The 20,184-nt window shown below is 53.3% G+C and overlaps 10 protein-coding genes across 10 annotated transcripts; 7 read left to right on the forward strand and 3 right to left on the reverse strand.

Annotated features, from left to right (window-relative positions):
• Window positions 1-216: 216 nt before the first annotated feature.
• On the forward strand, window positions 217-1,158 carry IUM83_12388 (MtN3-like protein; the record flags this gene model as incomplete). The annotated part of the gene is made up of 1 exon (XM_067937009.1): window positions 217-1,158. One exon carries the CDS (start codon window positions 217-219, stop codon window positions 1,156-1,158), a length of 942 nt encoding a protein of 313 aa, XP_067785201.1.
• A 306-nt stretch (window positions 1,159-1,464) lies between these two features.
• IUM83_12389 (Transmembrane ascorbate ferrireductase 1) lies at window positions 1,465-6,540 on the forward strand (the record flags this gene model as incomplete). Its single annotated transcript, XM_067937010.1, has 3 exons — window positions 1,465-1,687; window positions 6,384-6,441; window positions 6,504-6,540. 3 exons carry the CDS (start codon window positions 1,465-1,467, stop codon window positions 6,538-6,540), a joined length of 318 nt encoding a protein of 105 aa, XP_067785202.1.
• Window positions 6,541-6,842: 302 nt separating this feature from the next.
• IUM83_12390 (MtN3-like protein) lies at window positions 6,843-7,355 on the forward strand (the record flags this gene model as incomplete). The annotated part of the gene is made up of 1 exon (XM_067937011.1): window positions 6,843-7,355. The coding sequence occupies one exon, from the start codon at window positions 6,843-6,845 to the stop codon at window positions 7,353-7,355; it is 513 nt and encodes a 170-aa protein (XP_067785291.1).
• A 1,941-nt stretch (window positions 7,356-9,296) lies between these two features.
• On the forward strand, window positions 9,297-9,726 carry IUM83_12391 (MtN3-like protein; the record flags this gene model as incomplete). Its single annotated transcript, XM_067937012.1, has 2 exons — window positions 9,297-9,641; window positions 9,721-9,726. 2 exons carry the CDS (start codon window positions 9,297-9,299, stop codon window positions 9,724-9,726), a joined length of 351 nt encoding a protein of 116 aa, XP_067785290.1.
• Window positions 9,727-11,098: 1,372 nt separating this feature from the next.
• Window positions 11,099-11,914, forward strand: IUM83_12392 (MtN3-like protein; the record flags this gene model as incomplete). The annotated part of the gene is made up of 1 exon (XM_067937013.1): window positions 11,099-11,914. The coding sequence occupies one exon, from the start codon at window positions 11,099-11,101 to the stop codon at window positions 11,912-11,914; it is 816 nt and encodes a 271-aa protein (XP_067785293.1).
• A 697-nt stretch (window positions 11,915-12,611) lies between these two features.
• On the forward strand, window positions 12,612-12,968 carry IUM83_12393 (MtN3-like protein; the record flags this gene model as incomplete). Its single annotated transcript, XM_067937014.1, has 1 exon — window positions 12,612-12,968. The coding sequence occupies one exon, from the start codon at window positions 12,612-12,614 to the stop codon at window positions 12,966-12,968; it is 357 nt and encodes a 118-aa protein (XP_067785292.1).
• Window positions 12,969-13,755: 787 nt separating this feature from the next.
• Window positions 13,756-14,268, forward strand: IUM83_12394 (MtN3-like protein; the record flags this gene model as incomplete). The annotated part of the gene is made up of 1 exon (XM_067937015.1): window positions 13,756-14,268. One exon carries the CDS (start codon window positions 13,756-13,758, stop codon window positions 14,266-14,268), a length of 513 nt encoding a protein of 170 aa, XP_067785295.1.
• A 999-nt stretch (window positions 14,269-15,267) lies between these two features.
• On the reverse strand, window positions 15,268-16,144 carry IUM83_12395 (MtN3-like protein; the record flags this gene model as incomplete). The annotated part of the gene is made up of 2 exons (XM_067937016.1): window positions 15,268-15,904; window positions 15,978-16,144. 2 exons carry the CDS (start codon window positions 16,142-16,144, stop codon window positions 15,268-15,270), a joined length of 804 nt encoding a protein of 267 aa, XP_067785294.1.
• Window positions 16,145-16,375: 231 nt separating this feature from the next.
• Window positions 16,376-17,232, reverse strand: IUM83_12396 (MtN3-like protein; the record flags this gene model as incomplete). Its single annotated transcript, XM_067937017.1, has 2 exons — window positions 16,376-17,003; window positions 17,066-17,232. The coding sequence occupies 2 exons, from the start codon at window positions 17,230-17,232 to the stop codon at window positions 16,376-16,378; spliced, it is 795 nt and encodes a 264-aa protein (XP_067785297.1).
• Window positions 17,233-18,783: 1,551 nt separating this feature from the next.
• IUM83_12397 (MtN3-like protein) lies at window positions 18,784-19,811 on the reverse strand (the record flags this gene model as incomplete). The annotated part of the gene is made up of 3 exons (XM_067937018.1): window positions 18,784-18,811; window positions 18,969-19,586; window positions 19,651-19,811. 3 exons carry the CDS (start codon window positions 19,809-19,811, stop codon window positions 18,784-18,786), a joined length of 807 nt encoding a protein of 268 aa, XP_067785296.1.
• Window positions 19,812-20,184: the final 373 nt, after the last annotated feature.

A 20,184-nucleotide genomic window follows, 5' to 3' on the forward strand; every position in this document is an offset into this window, starting at 1 on the left:
GCTCGCCACCAGCGCCAAGCTGAGACTTTCCATCCAAGACGTGCGTGAATATTTACTGTTCCACGCGTCGTCGATCCGCGCCGACAGAGGATCGCGAGTCGAGTTGGCTCGAGCGTCTCGACCTCAGTCTCAAATTTGAACGCTAACCACGATTCCGCTTCTCCTCCGTCGATCCACTCGACCCTCTCGCCTCCCCGGCTGAAAGCTCGGACAGCCATGAGTTCCTCTGCGCTTGTGACGCTGCTGCACATGACGACGGCCGCCATCCAGATCGGCATGAACTTGAGCCCGGCGCCGGACATGCTGCGCGTGCACCAGCTCAAGACGACGGGACAGATGGCATTGCTCCCGCTAGTGCTCATGTGCTTCAACAACCACCTCTGGCTGTTATATGGACTGCTCACGGGGAGCATATTCCCGCTGTGCGCCGCGGCGCTGGCTGGCGAGACCGCGGGGCTGATCTTCACCGCCGTCTACTACCGATGGGCTCGGAACACGCTGGAGGCACGTCGGACCTGTGGCTCTACCTTCCTTGGGATGGCGCTGGTCACGCTGTACGTGCTACTGGGCGTCGCCGGCAAAACGGGCCAGATGTTCGACCAAGTCGTGCAGACGCTGGGCTACGTCGGCGCGGCCATCAACATCTGCATGTACGCGTCGCCGCTGGTCACCATCAAGGTGGTGCTGGAGACCAAGTCGTCGGCGTCGCTACCGATCAACCTGTGCTGCATGATCTGCCTCAATTGCTGCATGTGGGTGGCCACGTCCCTCGTGGACGGCGACATGTTCGTGTTGATCCCGAGCGTCATCGGCCTCCTGTTCAGCAGCGTGCAACTCCCGTTGTACTTCATCTACCGCCCCACGAACCCCTACATGGACCTGGATGCCCAGCTGGAAGAAGGCTACGGCTCCACCACGGCCACCAAGACTTTCGGCGGTGCCGGTGACACGGAGAGCGTGCTGCCTGCCACGTTCCGCATCGTGCGTCCGTCGCGCGTGGCCCGCCTTGCAAGCTACACGTACCAGCGCGCGGAAGGAACGCCGCTCGCGATGGGGAGTATGAGCCCGTTCCCGACGCCGGGCTCGCTGCGCTTCTCGGCTGACGAGCTCAGCGATTTCGAGTCGCAGTCGTTGGTCATGACCCCCATCGCAGCCTGAAGCTTGCACATGCAAACAAACAGCCATGACGAGAAAGTATTCCTACGACTGCCGAAAACAATAATCACCCAGTGTACTGGTACTATAGGTAGTAAGTATTAATACATCATCGCTGTCTCTGAGGGTGTTTAGGGGTACCCTCGTTGCTCTTATATGGGATGGTTGAGCGGATGTTGAGCGGACGACGAGCGGACAAGACGAACATTCTCGATGCTCTGACATTCAAACATTCTGGGACAAGACGACAAAGAAACATGAGCGGGGACTCATACTCGTCACCTGCAGTAGCTATGCGCCGTGTGTCCAATGAAGCTGTCGCTGCGAGACGCAGTTACACCGGCGTCAATGACTCCTCTGCTGTCCAGCATCGATCGCATCAACGCTGCTCTGGAAGCTGCAGTGGCACAGCCTCCACCGCCGACCGGTACTTTGCGTGTGTGCCACGCAACGGAAGATGAATGGAACGCGTTTGCTGACAGCGAGGGTCAAATCGTTCGACTCAATTATCTTGAATGGTTTGCTGACACTGGTGAGATCCACATCATCGAGTTTGCCGACACTCCCCACGAAAGGTACATCGGGGAGCTCAATGATCAATTCCGTGAGCGGCAAATCAAGAGATGGCTCGTCGGATACTTGGCCGCCAAAAATTCTCAGGGGCGACGATGGTGTCCAGACCTCAGTTATGGACCACGCCGAACAACACCGGGCTCTGTGCTTCCACCTGGCGTTCCAATATTTGACGATTTTCGGACGATTAAAGTTGAAGTTGGCGTCTCTCAGCCGTGGGGGATGGCACAAGGACAACTCGACCACAAGGCGATATCGATATGGGCTGTGATGCCAGGAGTTGAGTACGTGCTGTGTGTGAAGTTCGATCCCGACTTTGCGAATGCCGAATACAAGTTGTACGATGCTCGCGTCAATCCACTCGTGCAGCTGGCTCCACTCCCAATCGTCGCTCCAAGTACCGTGATCCAGTTGGACGGACGTCGAATCCTTGGTATTCCACCAGGGATGGCGCTCCCGGTAGGGTTTCCTGCAACTCTGTTGGTGGATTTGTACTCTCCATTGGTCTGGGCAATGCGTTAATCAGACGTCCAGCAATCTCTTGCGCAGCAACTACCGAGTCAGAAATAATAATCTGTGATTGCACCATTTTTAAAAAAATGAGGGCCTTCAATAAGAACACATTGTGATCCTGAATGAGCGAAAATACGGAGTTTCAAATGTGCAGGTACCGTCGAGAATGGGCTACGGAATGGATTGATCGTATCTGATACAGTAGCACCTGCCGTTGGATTGGTAATAACGGGTTGCATGATCAAACGCTTGGGGTTAGCAATACCATTACTGACCGTCCAAGTGAAGGAAGAGCCTGGCGCAACAGTGAATTTATTCGTAAGTCGCTCGAAGTAGCGGAACGTTTTCTTCTGAGCCAACGCATGATCAGCGCTTGGGTTTGGCGAGTATGTTGGAACAAGAAGACGCGAGAACGATTGCGATGGAGTGATGCCAGATCCAGCGGTGGGAGTACCATTAACGTCGGCTGTAATCGTTAGAGTTACCGCAGATGCTGGTAGTGCAAGGCCACCAGCCAAAGCCGTTGTCGTTGCACCACTGCTCAGGTTCCAAAGTACTGGGCACGTGTTTCCAAAGTTCATGTTGTTGCTCAAACTAGCAATAGTAGCAGGCGCGACAACGCCAGTAGTACCAGTTGTAACCAAAGTAGTAGATGAGCTATTGTAGTTGAGGTAAATGAAACCGCGCGTATTTTTCTGCATTGGGCATTTCTTGAAGTAGTCACAAATATCCCGCAATTTAATGCAAGCCAGGTAATGCGCGACGTAAACTGGCGAACCAGCAGCAACGGCGCCAACAGGAGCCACATAGACTTGAGGTTTCGATACGGCTTGAAGATTTGCGCTACCTCCCATAACATCGAATGCAAGTTTCGAGCTTTGTTGGTCAAGAGAGGTAAAGAGTGATCGTTCAGCGGCTCCCCTGTTCGAGTAGGTGTTAGCCAACCCAAACTCACCAACGTTATTGGTAGCTGTCATAAAAGATGAGGTGGCCAAGTTATCGAGCGATTGCGCTGCTCCGCTTGACCCTTGAATCGTTGGAGTGGAATATTCGTCCAATACAAAATTGCTAGTTGCCCCATGCTTGATATACGTGCTGTAATCCGTTTCAGTCAGAGCCTTAAAAGTTGTATTCACATTCTCATGAACCTGATTCGTTTGAACAGTAGTTCCGTCAATAACAACCTGAATACTGTCAATGAACTGCCAAGCGCCGGCCTTAGGTACCAATTGGTCAATAGTACAGGCCGCAGTCGAAGTGACCGAACCGGCACCACCATTAAGAATTTGAAGCTTGACAGGCAACTCGATGACGGCTTCTTCCCAATTTACAAATGCGGCTTGCGAAGAGATGGTCGAAAGATTAAATTGAATTTGACCGGCGTATTGACCAGTGTTAGAGGTGGAATCCTGAATGTATGTCCATTTTTTGTCGCGGAAAAGCGTTTCAGCCGGAGCTGGTTCAACAGAATGTTCGAAAGCAGAAATATCGGAAGCTGAAGACATAGTTTATGCGATTATATTGATAACGATTATATTATACTTGCCGAAAAAATAAAGCACCATGAGCGAAAAAAGAATTATTAAATTGTCCAGAACGACGGACAATCAACTCATGAAACTCGCCAACTCACTCGGTGTCAAAGTAGATCAAATCGATTTCAAACAGAATTTAGACAAAAGCAAAGACTATTGCATCATTAACATGGGGAATCCAATGATCTCTGGAACACACTGGATGGCAGTCTCAAACAAAGATAAGGCTTACTTCGACCCTCTTGGATTACCAAGGCCTCGTGTAATCCCAAAGAATTATTCCTACCGCGAAATCGGCATTCAAAATCCTCGATTTGGACACTGCGGGCAGTATAGTGTTTTATGGCTCTATTATCTGCAACACAATCAATTAGATAAGTTCTTCAAGCTCTTCAAAGACCAGTACGATAATTTTTGATCAATTGCTTCAATATAGACATGGATCTTACAAATTTGGATTATAGAATAATCGACGAATACGATACTAATGACGGGTTCTTTGTAAAAGTATTTGGCCAGGGAGAAACCTTCTGGTGTCGTTTCATAGCATATGATCCAAACAGAAATGCATTTGTTTTAAGGGTTGATCAATTGCTCTGCCGGGAGCATCCATTCAAATATGGGCAGCTCATCATGGTCGATGTCGGCTGCTGCGAGTTGTAATTTAAGTATCTCTAGTTGTAATATACAAAAAGTCACACAATGGATGTCGAGTATATTGACGAGCAAGAGCCACCGCCAATTTGCATTGATGAGGACTACTACTCACTACCAACTCCAAAGCCAAAAGTAATCGTTGAGTCACGAATTACCCTTGAATACTTTAATCGCATCACGAGGAACACTTCTCCGGCTAAGGTTTATATGGTGGAAATACCATCCCTTGCGCAGTCGCTCGCTTAGTATCAATAAAGGATCGTATTTTTTTTATGATGCTACATTCTTACAAATGTATGACCCTGTCACATTAGCGGAAGTCACAATAGCGGATGTCACATTAGCGTAAGTGTGCCCAGGTGTGTATTTTTTGTATTCTTGGTTGAAAACAGGGGTGTTGCATCGTCTGGTTGTTCTGAGATGTCGAGCATTAAGTTGCTGTCCAGGTGTGTGGCCATGTATGGCCAGCTTTGGTGGCCATCTTTCTTTTGATCAGAAGCGACTATATCAATTCTAGATCAATATATGTTGTTAATGTCCAGGTGTCCAGCTTTTTTCTATATTCTTATAGAAAATATAATAAAGGAAGGGGTAGGAGGGGGGTAGTATAAAAAAGTGTAAAAGTACAAATGATTTTTTTTCCGACGCTGGACATGGACACTTGGCCGTCCTTTATCTGAATTCATAACATCTGATGTGTTTCATAACTGATATGGTTGCTTCTGATAACGAGAATCGAGGTGGTCACCATTTGAAACTCCGTATTTTCGCTCATTCAGGATCACAATGTGTTCTTATTGAAGGTCCTCATTTTTTAAAAAATGGTGCAATCACAGATTATTATTTCTGACTCGGTAGTTGCTGCGCAAGAGATTGCTGGACGTCTGATTAACGCATTGCCCAGACCAATGGAGAGTGCAAATCCACCAACAGAGTTGCAGGAAACCCTATCGGGAGCGCCATCCCTGGTGGAATACCAAGGATTCGACGTCCGTCCAACTGGATCACGGTACTTGGAGCGACGATTGGGAGTGGAGCCAGCTGCACGAGTGGATTGACGCGAGCATCGTACAACTTGTATTCGGCATTCGCAAAGTCGGGATCGAACTTCACACACAGCACGTACTCAACTCCTGGCATCACAGCCCATATCGATATCGCCTTGTGGTCGAGTTGTCCTTGTGCCATCCCCCACGGCTGAGAGACGCCAACTTCAACTTTAATCGTCCGAAAATCGTCAAATATTGGAACGCCTGGTGGAAGCACAGAGCCCGGTGTTGTTCGGCGTGGTCCATAACTGAGGTCTGGACACCATCGTCGCCCCTGAGAATTTTTGGCGGCCAAGTATCCGACGAGCCATCTCTTGATTTGCCGCTCACGGAATTGATCATTGAGCTCCCCGATGTACCTTTCGTGGGGAGTGTCGGCAAACTCGATGATGTGGATCTCACCAGTGTCAGCAAACCATTCAAGATAATTGAGTCGAACGATTTGACCCTCGCTGTCAGCAAACGCGTTCCATTCATCTTCCGTTGCGTGGCACACACGCAATGTACCGGTCGGCGGTGGAGGCTGTGCCACTGCAGCTTCCAGAGCAGCGTTGATGCGATCGATGCTGGACAGCAGAGGAGTCATTGACGCCGGTGTGACTGTGTTTGGATGCACGGCGCGTAGCTACTGCAGGTGACGAGTATGAGTCCCCAAAGAAAGCAACGCTCATGTTTCTTTGTCGTCTTGTCCCAGAATGGTTGAATGTCAGAGCATCGAGAATGTTCGTCTTGTCCGCCTCAACATCCGCTCAACATCCGCTCAACCATCCCATATAAGAGCAACCAGGGTACCCCTAAACACCCTCAGAGACAGCGATGATGTACTATACATGTATAGTACACATCACATCGTCTTGTCTGGAGCTCTTCATCGCATCGTGTTGTGCGCGGGGTTGTGCAGGTCAAAGCGTTCTTCCCATCCAATCGATTACTGTACGACAGCCTTACATTCTACTTAAGTAAGTTACAAAAGTGAAGTCAAAGCGGTTGAACTGCACCCCTTCACTCTTCAATCTGCCAGGTGCTACGCGGGACTCGGCCTCGACCAGCGAAAATGACAGGCACCGCAGTGCTCGTGATCAAGACCATGGCCGCATGCACGGGCACCATCATGATCTTCAGCCCCTCCATCCTCATCTACCGGGTCTTCAAGAAGAAGGACGTCGGCGTGGCATCCGTGGTCCCGATCGTCACGCTATTCTCCAATTGCCATGTCTGGGCTGTCTACGGCTACATGATAGAGAATTGGTTCCCCATTTTCTGGATCTACTTCTTCGGCGACTTCGTGGCACTCGTCTTCCTCTCCGTCTACTGGAAGTACACCAAGCAGCGACGCTACGTGAACCGCGTGCTGCTAGCCATGGTGGCCATCCTGGCCGTCATCACCATCTACGCGATCGTCGGCGGCTTCGGCTACACGAGCCAGTCGAGAGACAACATGGGCTCGGTCATGGGCTTCTTCGCTGACGTGTCGGCTATTTGCATGTATGCCGCTCCCATGGAGAAATTGCTTCAGGTGCTCAAGTACAGGTCAGCGGCTTTCATCAACGCTCACATGGTCATCGCAGGGCTCACCAACAATTGTCTCTGGTTCACGTACGGTATTCTGACGGACAACTGGTTTATTATCTCGCCAAACATCATCTTCATCTCGCTCAACACCTTCACGTTGGTGTTGTGTCTGGTGTTTGACCCCAAGACGCATCCGCTCCCGGAAGACTTTCACGTCCGAGGCGACGACGAGGACGATGCTGCTTCTGCGGTTGTCGAACGTACCCCCAAGAGTCCTAGCTGCAAGGGGGACAGCGCGCTTCCGAGTCCGGCATTTGCAGCCATGCACTCGCCTCTCGAATGCATCCAAGTGTCCAAGTAAGCATTGTGATGCATCGCTGGTTTTCTTAGCCATGGTTGAAGGACGAAGAATGTAATCCTGTAGAATCGACGTACACTTTTTGGCGATGGCATCCAACAATTCTCAAGGCTAACGTATCGGATAACGACTGCCGCCGCTGCAGCCACTCGGGATTGAACACGACGTACAGAATGATCTGGACCAGTGGCAGCGTGGTGCACAAGACGCCGAGCCAGAAGACAAGCGCGTCGCTATCGACAAGGCCTTAGAGAATCGACGTAACAGCGGCTCGGGGCTTTGTCTGCAGCTCGCGCTTGATGGTCTCGAACAGCGACGTGTAGAGCAGGAGGCCGTGATCAACGATCCGTTGCTGGTGCAGCGGAAATACACGGCTAGCGCTTCTTTTGGGGTGGTGGTGAAAGGATGCCCGACACGCCGACCAGAGGTGCTGGCACTGCCAGCCGGGACTGGCAGACGGACGTCGCGGCACCATCGCATCGTGGCGGCAGACCTCGCGGGGATGGGCAGCAAGGTATCGCATTCAAGTGCTGGCGATGGTTAGAAGGAAGCCCCGAAGGGATCGAGCAGCAAAGCAGGAGACTCATGCATGTACAGTCCATTGCGAGCAGGCGAGGTGCTGGCTGCCACTAGCGAGGAGGCTTCATTGACACCAGCACTTTGACTGTTGTTTAGACAAGCTGAAATAGCTACATTGTTCAAGTTCTACAGGGTTTTGCTAACGTCACCGTATCCGATGTCATCAACAACATCAACGTCGAGTGCGTTGCAGTCACAACTCAATTCGCCAGCCTTACACTCTACCGCATTTCTCAATTTACCAGCTCAGTCTCCCCGTCTCCTCCGCGCACCCCGCCCCACAAATGGTGGGCAGCACCGCCATGCGCGTGGTCGACGTGCTGTCCGCCCTGACGTCGCTCGCGCTCATCTGCAGCCCGGCCATCGCCACGTACCGCATCTTCCGCAGTAAGAGCGTCGGCGTGGCGTCCATCGTGCCGCTGGCGACGCTGCTGGCCAATTCTCACATGTGGGCACTATATGGATGGATCATCCGCAACTGGTTCCCCGTGTTCGGGGTCTTCCTCTTCGGCGACGCGGCCGGTCTGCTCTACCTCGCGGTCTACTGGCGCTACACGCCCAAGCGCCGCCAGGCAGCGCGAGTGCTGGGCGTGACGCTTGCGGTCTTACTCGCCGCCACCGTCTACGCTGTGCTTGGCGCAACGGGCCACACGGGACAGACCAGAGGTCAGGTCGGGTCCACCGTGGGCGTCCTCTGCGACGTCGTCGCCGTGTGTCTCTATGGCGCGCCGATGGAGAAGCTCTTCCACGTGCTCAAGTACAGGTCGGCCGCCTTCATCAACGTGCATATGGTGGTCGCCAGCTTGGCCAACAACTGCATGTGGTTCACGTACGGCATCCTCACCAGCAACTGGTACATCATCTCGCCCAACATCCTCTTCATCACGCTAAACTCGTTCACGCTGGTGCTCTACCTCGTGTTCAACCCCACGACCCACCCGCTCCCGGCTGAGTTCAACCAGCACGCGGCGGCTGAAGGCTCGAGGGTATCAGCTGAGCCCTCGCCCAAGGCTCCTTTCAGTCACAAAGCCGAGATCAATTCATCCAGTCCAGCATTCGAAGCCTTGCGGTCACCTCCAGAGACGCTCGTGTAGGTTGTAGTAGCAATGTACATGTAGACATGATAAGTTTGCAACAAGAGTTCTTCACAATTGGGATCGCCTCCGATCGACTCAAACATCGATTGCTTTTATGTCGCTTTCTGCGTTTATGTAAACTCCTGCGATTGCATGCCTGCTTGCGACTTGTGACAGGCGTTTGCTCGACGAGCGCTACGTGGTTTGGGCCCACTTCACGATCTTCACCCCAGGCGCCGCAGCTAGGGCTGCATCTTCGCAAGACACCGACAAGCAACACGATCCGAGAATGACAGGAGATGCCGGCGTCATGGTGGTGCGTGTGTGGGTCGCATGCTCGACGCTAGCGATGGTCTACCTGCCGTCGCTCTTCGTGCGTCGAATCTACAGCGAGAAAAACACTGGCGCCGCCCCCATCGTCCCTCTGCTCTCTCTGCTGGTCAACTCGCACGTCTGGATGATGTACAGCTACATGTACAAGACGTGGTTCCCCAGCTTCCCCGTATTCCTCACGGGCGACGTCGTCTCGCTCAGCTACCTCCTCATCTACTGGCGGTTCTCGTCGGAGCGTCGGCGAGTCGGCCGAACAATTGGCTCTGTGATTGCTGTCTTGGCGCTGCCCTCCGTATACGTGGTCATTGGGGGCTTGGGGTACACGGGTCAGACGCGAGTCGAGGTGGGAAAGACCGAGGGATACGTGTGCGACGTCGCAGTGGTGACCCTGCACCTGGTCATGCTGAAAAATCTCGTCAACGTGTTCAGGACGAGGTCTGCTGCATCGCTCAATCTGCGAACATTGGTCGTGGGCACAGTGAACACGTTCGGCTGGTTCACGTATGGCATAGTGACCTCGAACTGGATCATCAGCGGGCCGCACGTCTTCGTTATGGTCCTGCACACGGCCGCGCTGGTCCTGTATGCTGCGTTGAGTCCCAACTCCCATTTAGTTGCATCCACTGGCGCTGCGGTAACTGTCGAGGATCCCATCGTCGTCTCCATCGAGCTGTCATCGAAGGTTGGTGTTGAGGAAGGCTCTAAAGCAGCAAGTAACCCCGAGTATCATATCCTGTCATCGCCAATGGCACCACTACAGCAATAGAAGCCGATTGTACACAATTGAATGAACTAAACGCTGAAGTACAAGCTTAAACATAAGCCGTCACTCTCCTCGTTGACCGAAGACCTGCCGAGGAATGAGCACGAAAGGGCGCTGAGCGGGGCCAAGTCTTAATGTGGATGTGCTTCAGCAATGCATTGACGCCACTATGATCACGACAACTTCACACCCGCATCAAGCTGGGGCGTGTGAGACCTTCGCTTTCCGACCACCATAAAGCTGTCCGCACCAAATATTGCGGAAAACTTGCGGTCGACTAAAGCGGGGCGTAACTTGATCCATCCAGCAGGGAGCAACTTCAACTCTTCGAGCAAGTTACGTCAACAAGTCATACATCACACATGCCCAACCAATTGCTGACTAATAAGCCTGCGACAGCGCGAAGTGGCCGTGTTGCAGTCCTACCTTTTCATCCTCTCCTAGTGCACGCTCAAGGCTACCTCAAGACTACAAGGCCCGTGGTGCGAGCAAAAGGCAAGCTCGGCGTTGCTGCGGTCGTAAACAGGATGGAATCCGTTGGAATTTGGAACACCACAAGGCGCGCACGATGCCTCAGTTATCGGGCGCTGCAAGACGCACTTGACCCGGGCTGACGAGTCCTTGCCCTTGCGTGTCACATGCAGCCCTTCCGGTGCCAGCACTCAGTCGAATCCCGCAAGTGCGTTCCGGTCCTTTGACCGGAAGAGTGAGTCATCGGAAATTACCGTCCCTCTCATATATGCTATTGTCGCTGCTATCATTGTACAAAGGGTACGAGTTCACAGAAATTCGAATCAATAGTGTGCGCATCCAAACGTTAAGCTACGCAGTATGCTGTCTGGAAGGTGGCCCGCGCCTGCGACCAGCGACCAAAACAGCAACCCTGCAACCGACACATGCACGCAACACTTTCCGATTTGCCCGTCACACATCACGAGCCAGCGCTAAGCGCTGCCACAGTTCATACCGGTACTCGCTCCACGTCCACTGCCAAGATGGCCCACAGCGACGTCGTCATGGCCGTGCGCGTCTGGATCTGGTGCAGCACGCTGCTCATGATCTACATGCCGTCGCTCTTCGTGCGCCGCATCTACCGAGAGCGCGCCACGGGCTCCGCCTCCATCGTCCCCATCGTCCTCGTGCTGGCCAACTCGCACGTCTGGATGCTGTATGGGTACCTAGGCAAGACGTGGTTCCCGAGCTTCCCCGTCTTCCTCATCGGCGACGTCGTGTCGCTCAGCTACCTCTTCATTTTCTGGCGGTACTCCTCGGACCGCCGGCGCGTGGCCAAGACCATCGCTGCTGTACTTGCAGTGCTGATGCTGCCCACGTTCTACGTGGTCGTCGCCAGCCTGGGCTTCACAGGCCAGAGCCGAAAAGAGGTCTGGAAGACCCAGGGCCTGTGCTTCTGCGACGTCACCGTCATCTCCATCCACATGCTCATGCTCAAGAACCTCGTCCGCGCCTTCACGCAGCGCTCCGCAGCCACGCTACTGCCGCGCTCGCTCGCGGTCAGCAGCTTCAACTCGCTCGGCTGGTTCACGTTCGGCCGCGTGACGTCCAACTGGATCATCGCCGGGCCCCAAGTGTTTGTCATCGCGCTCCACTTGGCCGCGTGGACCATGTACGTCGTCTTCACCCGCAGGACAAAGCCACAGACGGCGTTCGCCGCCATGGAGGAGGGCTCCGTCGTCATGTCGGTGGATCTCTCGCCCAAGGTCGACTTCGACGTTAATGCAAAGGAAATCACCGTCCCCAACAGCCCAGAGTACCAAGTCCTGCGGTCTCCACTGGCACCGCTGCACCCGTAAAAAAAAAAATCGACTAAGTGTAAATAATGATGAACGGAATGATCTTCTTGCAAACCTCGTACGTCGCTGCCAAAGCCACTAGAAAAGTGCGGGCAGCCTTGACCAGACCACACATCATGCCGTTTAACGCAAAGGAGGGAGGGAGCCCGAAGCCACTCACTCGCGGCAGCGCCTGGCACAGAACAAAGCGACCATCGAAACCGGGAGCGCACTTCTCAATTTGCGTCTCCACCGAAATCCCAGCATCACCATGGTCGACAGCACTGTGTTCTGGGTGATCAAGGTCCTAGCGGCGCTGACATCGCTCGGAATGATCTGCAGCCCCGCGCTCTCCATCTTCCGCATCCACAAGGAGCGAGACGTGGGCGTCGCGTCCGTTATCCCGCTTGCCTCGCTGATGGCCAACGGCCATTTGTGGCTTTTGTTCGGATATATGGAGGAGAACTGGTTCCCCATCTTCTGGGTCTTCGTGTTTGGCGACCTAGCCGCGCTGTCTTACCTTGCGATCTACTGGTGGTACACGACCGAGCGCCGCTACGTTGGACGCGTCCTCGCAGTTGTGTTCTCCATCTTAGCGATCGCCACCACCTACGCCATCGTTGGCGGGCTTGGATATCTCGGACAGACTCGAGCCCAGGTTGGCTCGACGCTGGGTATCATTTGCGACGTCGTCGCCGTGAGTCTGTACGGAGCGCCGATGGAGAAGCTCTTCCACGTGCTCAAGTACAAGTCGACGGTGTTCATCAACGTGCACATGGTTATCGCCGGACTGTCCAACAACTGCGCGTGGGTTATCTACGGCATCGTCGCCAGCAACTGGTACATCATCTCGCCCAACATCTTCCACGTCACGGTCAACACGTCCTCGCTGGTGCTCTACCTTGTGTTCAACCCCAAGACTCATCCACTGCCCGACAGCTTCCACAACAATACTGACGAAGCTGCGATATCGGTCGAGGTCACGGCAAGTTTCAGTCGCAAAAAGACCGGGGCCGAGCTCCCAAGCCCCGCATTCGAGGCCATGGCGTCTCCGTTAGGGGCGCTGCCGTGGTAGCGACTTGGGCCTAAAGAGTGATCATGGTATATGTTTAATTTTTTATCGACCCGGAAGGCGCAGTGTGCAATCTGGTCGTCCTGATAGACTTCAGCGGTAAAATGATCACACGGTGACGTCCCAAACTCAGTTCACCGAAGTGCAGAGGTTTGCATACCTCGAGAATGTGCATTCCAGCCGTAGACAGTGAAAGGTACAGTAGCGTGTAAAGCTTTGGCACCCCTGTTCAGTCGAGACTTACAGCAACTTGCGACGATGACACTCGAAATCCTCACTCCTCGGACCAAATGTTTAGTAATGCATGATAGCTTGGATGTGCCTACCGTCCATCCTATCTTGTGATTACCTTTGGAAAACTCGATTCGGAATAGAGGGCCTCGACGACAGAAGGCACGTGAGACGAGCAACCAACTTGCCATCACTCATGTCCTTGAAAGTACTCACTTCTCGATTTGCCCAGCTTCGCTCACGACCAGCTCAAATGTCAGGCACCGCAGTGCTCGTGATCAAGACCATGGCCGCATGCACGGGCACCATCATGATCTTCAGCCCCTCCATCCTCATCTACCGAGCCTTTAAGAAGAAGGACGTCGGCGTGGCGTCCGTGGTCCCGCTCGTCACGTTATTCTCCAATTGCCATGTCTGGGCTGTCTACGGCTACATGATAGAGAATTGGTTCCCCATTTTCTGGATCTACTTCTTCGGCGATTTCGTGGCACTCGTCTTCCTCTCCGTCTACTGGAAGTACACCAAGCAGCGACGCTACGTGAACCGCGTGCTGTTAGCCATGGTGGCCATCCTGGCCGTCATCACCATCTACGCGATCGTCGGCGGCTTCGGCTACACGAGCCAGTCGAGAGACAACATGGGCTCGGTCATGGGCTTCTTCGCTGACGTGTCGGCTATTTGCATGTATGCCGCTCCCATGGAGAAATTGCTTCAGGTGCTCAAGTACAGGTCAGCGGCTTTCATCAATGCTCACATGGTCGTCGCAGGGCTCACCAACAATTGTCTCTGGTTCACGTACGGTGTTCTGACGGACAACTGGTTCGTTATCGCGCCCGCCATCATTTTCATGTCGCTCAACACCTTCACGTTGGTACTATGTGTCATTTTCGATCCCAAGACGCATCCACTTCCAGATGGCATTCGCATCGACGCCGACAACGAGAGTGAAGCGACTTCTGTGGCTATGGACCTCACCCCCAAGAGTCGAAATTGCAAGGAAGATAACACACTCCCGAGTCCAGCATTCGTGGCCATACACTCCCCTCTTGAGTGCATCCAAGTTTCCAAGTAAGCCAATAACATAACTTTGAACTGAAGGCGAAACTGAAGATAAACACCAAAAACGCGTTTTAGTAAACAGTATTAAATTTCGATGCACATTGTCCTCTGGGCAAGTGTTTTTCATTCCAATTTTCATTTAGCTGAATCACAATCAACGCAAATACTGGGGGAAACGTAACTTCGACGAAGCCAACGCTCTTCGTTTCATCTTCTGTGCGCGAAGCCCCCGACGGTACCTCCCCAGGTCGATAGACTGCGTAGGATATGATTTTTCCTGCGCTCAGAGCAGTTGCAGCGGCATTCACAGTGAACACGAACATGCCGTCGAGATAATGTATGTTCAAACCCACAAAACTCAATATATGAAAGCCGTATGGACATGATGACCAACATTGACGACGCATTTTTCGTGCGGATCATGCGCACAAGTTCATCACCAGACCTCCTTTCCCGCTGCTATTACGCTGGTTGGGAACGGGTAACTATGATAAAAATCCTTATTCCTCGTTGAAGTGTTTTTCCTGAGAACTAACAAATGTGTTTTGATACACGTAAGGGTGGTCTACAACTACCTGATAGGGAATTTGTTTTCGCTCTTCACGGTGCGTGCGTTTTCCGCCGTGACAGAAATTGTTTTCGCGGTTACTTTAGGTGAAGCACAGAAAGGAGGACTACACGCAAATTTCTCACACTCTGGGGGAGGCTGTGTTGCGCTACTTGCATTCATCATGATGTATGTCATTGAAGTCGCTGGTTTGACGTATCAATCGAAGTACCAAGTCGTGAAAGCTCTATACCTAAGCGTCGAGAACGTGATAGATTTGTGGAAACGAGCTCAATCCTACAGCGATGGCGGTGATGAAAGTCAAAACGCGTATTGCGGCGACCAGCACCTCGCTTGCCATCACTCTTGCTTCCACCAAAGAGAGAAACCTCCGAGATTTCGTGCAGAGCAAGATTTTCGATGTCATTTGGCGCAACGGAATCAGGAAGTTTTGTGCTTAGGCCATCACACAGGAGATCTCAGCTCGATGAGCGCAGCGCCACCCGTTCTTGTTTTACCCATCGAGGCCACCGTGTCGTCGATATGAGTTAAACGCTCATTTATTGTCGGCTGGAAGTTAACATTGTCAGCCATAGTGATCATGAGAGCCTTTCCGGGTCGGTACATGACGTACACGACAACCTGGATCCCACCCAGCGCTGCTCCTGCGGCATTTGGTGTCAGCACGAACATGTCGTCGAGGATGGTGCTCGTCCAGACCCAAAGCACGCCATTTACAAACGCGACCACGGACATGGTGACCGGCATCGACGACGCGTTCTTCGTGCGGATGATGCGCTTGATCGTCTCGAGCGGCGCGAACTTTAGCAGCAAGTTCATCACGACGCACATGTAGCCTAGCATGATCACGACTTGGTGCTTAGACTGGTGTGTCGCCCCAGAGATGGCAATGACCGCATAAATAGTGACAACTGCAAGCAATACGGCTGTGCCGCCCCAAAGCTTGTAGAATCTGCGGGTCGTTTGCTGCCCGGAGCTATACCACCAGTACACCGAGGAGAAGGCGACCGACGTGAGCGCGGCGAAAGCGGTGACCGAGAAGAGCGGGAAGAAGTTGCCAATGAGGTACGAGTAGATCATCCTGTCCACTTCCTCAACAGCATCACCACACGTTCGATCCTTGTCTTATAAGCCTTCTCCTTCTTGACCCTCACCACAGATAGGAGTTCCCGAATAGCGTGACGACGGGGAAGATGGAGACGTCGCCGACAGCGCGGTGCTTGTAGACGTGGTCGATTTCAGGGAACGGACTCAGCCCCACGGCGATGGCTGTGATGAAGGTTAGCACACGCAGCGTGGTCAGCAAAGCGTCACTTGCCATAGCTCCGGGAGTCGTTAAATGGGCTGGTGGACATCTCAGAGCGGTAGGTGCATGCAGTATTTGATGAGTGGACAACTCGAGTTGAAGCTGCAACTCAGTGGGGGGCCCATCTCAAATGGTCAAGCGCGACCAGAAAAACGACAACATGTACACCATCCAGTGGGCAGCGGCACCGCAATGCGTATCGAGGCTGGATGCGTTTTGGTTGTACATGTATTGTTGAGCGATGAATCAGTGCGGGGACTTCACCTCGACGAACACGGAGCTTTTGGCTCGTTCTTGCTGTCCGTCCGCCTCCAGATCGTACACGACGGCTTGCTCACTCTTAGGCTCGCCGTCAACACACGCGGCAGGGCTCAGCGCTGCGTCCTTGATCTTGCCTGGCCGGTACATAATGTACACGATGATCTGGACAGCCCCCAGCGCTGCGCCCGCTGCGTTGGTTGTGAGCACGTACATGTCGTCTTCGAGGGCGCTGGTCCAGACCCAGAGCATACCGTTGATGAAGGCCACGATGGACATCGTCACCGGCATGGACGACGCGTTTTTGGTGCGAACGATGCGCTTGAGCGTCTCGAGCGGCGAGACCTTCAGGCACAGGTTCATGACGACGCACATGTAGCCCAGGATCTGCTCGACCTGGTGCTCGGATTGGTGCGTGACGCCCGCGACGGCGATAGCGGCGTAGATGGACGTGAGCACCATGCCGGCGGCGGTGACGCCCCATAGCACGTAGAACCTCCGGCGCGAGGTGCACCACCACCAGTAGACGACGCCGAAGACGATGGCCGAGGCGGTCTGGAAGGCACACACTGAGAAGAGTGGGAAGAAGTTCCCAATGAGGTACGAGTAGATCATCCTGCGCGGTCCGTTAGCGTCTTGCTCGATGCGAGTATCAAGTGTCGTGCACGGCACGCTTACCATAGGTAGGAGTTGCCAAAGAGCGTGACGACCGGGAAGATGGACACATCGCCGACGTCCCGTTGCTTGTGGACGCGGCGGATTTCAGGGTATGGACTGAGCCCGACTGCGAGCGCCGTCACAAACGTCAAGACGCGCAGAGTGATCAGCAGCCCACCGTCTGCCATCGTCGTCTGCGTCTCGGCCGAGCCAAAACAATTGTGCCGCGGACATGTACATGTACCTCGCGACACGAAAAAAAGGAGCGAGGTAATCGTTGATGAGTGTAATATCTGCGACCGCGTCGCACGTGAAGGAATCAATGCTGCAAACGCTAAGCGCCCCGCTTGTCGCCGCAGCTTGATAACACCAGCTCATAACCAAAGTGTCCAAGGCTTTTCCATCAGCGTCAACATTCACCCCGTGGTGAAGTGCTTGTGCATTTAGGAAAGTATTTGCTTTTATTTCTCGCGGTTGCGCTCAGGGTATTTGAAGTGTGGGTGTCCTACCAAGTATGAACCTCTATGGCGAGCATATCTGAACAAAAGTTGGAGAGGAGACCCCACCCAACTTGTCACTACAGGTAGGTGAGATTGTTGGACTCGCACTTTGAGCGTCCAGAGATGTTGGTGTAGGTGTCATCTTCACAGGAAGCACGAAGTTGTTTGAGATAGATGAAACCTCGGAGAGGCTCGGAGCCGACTTCTGAACAGGCCAGAAGATGACATACAGCGCCACTTGGATGAGCCCAACCGCCATACACGCTCCGCCGTTGATGTAAACGAATATGTCATTGATGATCAGCCCGTAGATTGTCCAGATTCCGTTAGCGGTGGCACCGGCAAGGCACATGCCGACAGGAATGGAGGCCCCCGAGCGAGTCTTCAACACAGTTTTGATTGTCTCGAAAGGACCGACGTACGGAAGCAGGGAGGCAAGCGTGACAATGTACCCCACAACATTCCCAACTTCATCAGCCGGTTGACCAGTTACCCCCGTTACCCCCAATATCGTGTAGACGGAGCCGATAGCAATAGCGACAAATGCTGCTCCAATGGCCTTCGTAGCATACGAGCGAGCGCATGTCCACCGGAAGTACACCCCGAGGTAAACCATCGACAGTATCGTGCCAAATGCAAACGTAGTGAAGAATGGGAAGTAGTTAGCCGTCGCTACACCATACAACATCCTGCAGCACACACATGAGGGTCTATCGAATCCACCTGCACACAAGGAAGCTAGCAACTATAAGCGGACGTACGCCATGTGACAGTTGAGCCATAGCCCGACAAGGGGGAAGAGAGCAACATCGCCGGTGTCGTGGGCCCTGTGAATGCTGTGTATTGCGGGCACGGAGCTCAAGAACATGGTTATCGTGCAACCCGATGCCAATGCCTTCAGCACTTGCAGTCCTGCAGTCATCTCGGTCGTCGGTGGCTTGGAGTAGCTCTTGGTCCCAGGACTGTAGAGCTACTTGTCCAATGAAAAACTGACGAAGTTATGGTCGCTGGTTCGAACGTATCACCGACACCACTGCCTCCATCAGTCCGCTGACTATAGACTCATGCCTTTGTGGTGCCTGCGTCTCAACACGTGGGTAGGAAGCGCTTGCTGGCGTACGATGCTGCTATTATAGCAACCCTGGTGGGTGTCTCCAGTACGTGTGTAGACACGGCCTACCGTTTCGTGACAGCCTGAAACTCTCTGTTGTCGACACGTAGCGAGGGAACCTGGTGAATTTAGCTCTGTAGAGGTGTGAAGCTTTGTCTACATGTAGTCGAACGTTAGAATGGTCAGCACGATAAGCTAAGCTAGCTAGCTACGTGAGGTTGCATTGAATGGATGGTTCTATTGAGAGTTTTCTTACGAGATACAAACGGGCACAAGGGCTGGCGAAGAGATACCATCGAGTTTGTTGGCGCACCTTGGAGGGATCAGCGCCGCCGCTGGAGAAGCATTAGCAGCGTTGTCAATCTTTTGCGTTTCCATTGCCACGGGAAGGATGTACTTCTTGTCTGTTGTTATTGGCGGCACTGCGACCAGTGGAGGTGACAATTTCTTCGCAGGCCAGAAGATGACGTACAGCACCACTTGAATAAAGCCCAACGTCGAGCATGCAGCACTGAGGAAAAGGATGAACAGGTCCTTGGTGAACAGTCCTTCAATCGTCCAGATTAAGTTGGACGTCGCCCCCGCCAGGCACATGCCGATCGGGATCGAAGCGCCTGAGCGTGACTTCAGCACTGTCTTGATCGTTTCGAACGGTGCAACATAGGGCAGCAAGCAGGCGACAGTCATCATGTTGCCTGCGATCAGTTCGACTTGGGTGCCCGGTTGCCCAGTTACGCCTGTCATCCCCAACACGATGTACGCGGAGCCGAGGATATTCGCGATGAAGGCGACGCCAATGGCCTTGAAAGCATACGCACGCGCCTTCGTCCAGCGGAAGTACACGCAAACGTACGCCGTTGATATCAGCGTCCCGAACACGTAGGTGGCAAACAAGGGGAAGTAGCTTCCTGTCGTCCAGCCATATAGCATTCTAGAACACCAGATCGTCAAGAGGAGCAAGCACTACAAGCAATGAATGAACGAAAATCACGTACACCATGCAGCAGTTTAGCCAGAGTCCGACGAGGGGGAAGAGCGCCACATCGCCCGTGTCGTGTCGCTGTTGGATCCGGTATAGTGCCGGTGCCGAGCTCAGGATCATAACCACGGAGCAGCTTGACGCTAGCGCCTTCAGTACTGTCAGCCCTGCATTCATCTTCTGGTCCTCGGTGCTTTTGTCGGTCGAACGCACTCAATCGAGAAGTGAGGACGACGCTGACAATCGAGTTGGAGCGCAACTCGGCAGCAATTGAGGCTGTTCCAACCTCTCGGTGTACGGGCCTCATACGCAAGGTCTGAGGGCGCGACACCAAGCAGCATGCTTTTTTAGACGATGGACGCTTGTTTGCCGTCGTATCACGCTTGATTGGAAGTCCCAGCGGAGTGCTGATCGCCGTTTCAAGATTGCCCGGTGCTTGAAGGTGAAGCAGATCACGACTCTGTAGAGCGAGTCAGGAGAGCCAACCAGAAACGCGTGTGAAACGCTGGGATCCAACCATACCCAGCAATGCTATCTTTGCTAGGCGCTT

The sequence above is a fragment of the Phytophthora cinnamomi genome (genome assembly GCF_018691715.1).
Source record: "Phytophthora cinnamomi strain GKB4 chromosome Unknown Contig81, whole genome shotgun sequence".
In the NCBI taxonomy this organism is placed as follows: Eukaryota; Oomycota; class Peronosporomycetes; order Peronosporales; family Peronosporaceae; genus Phytophthora; species Phytophthora cinnamomi.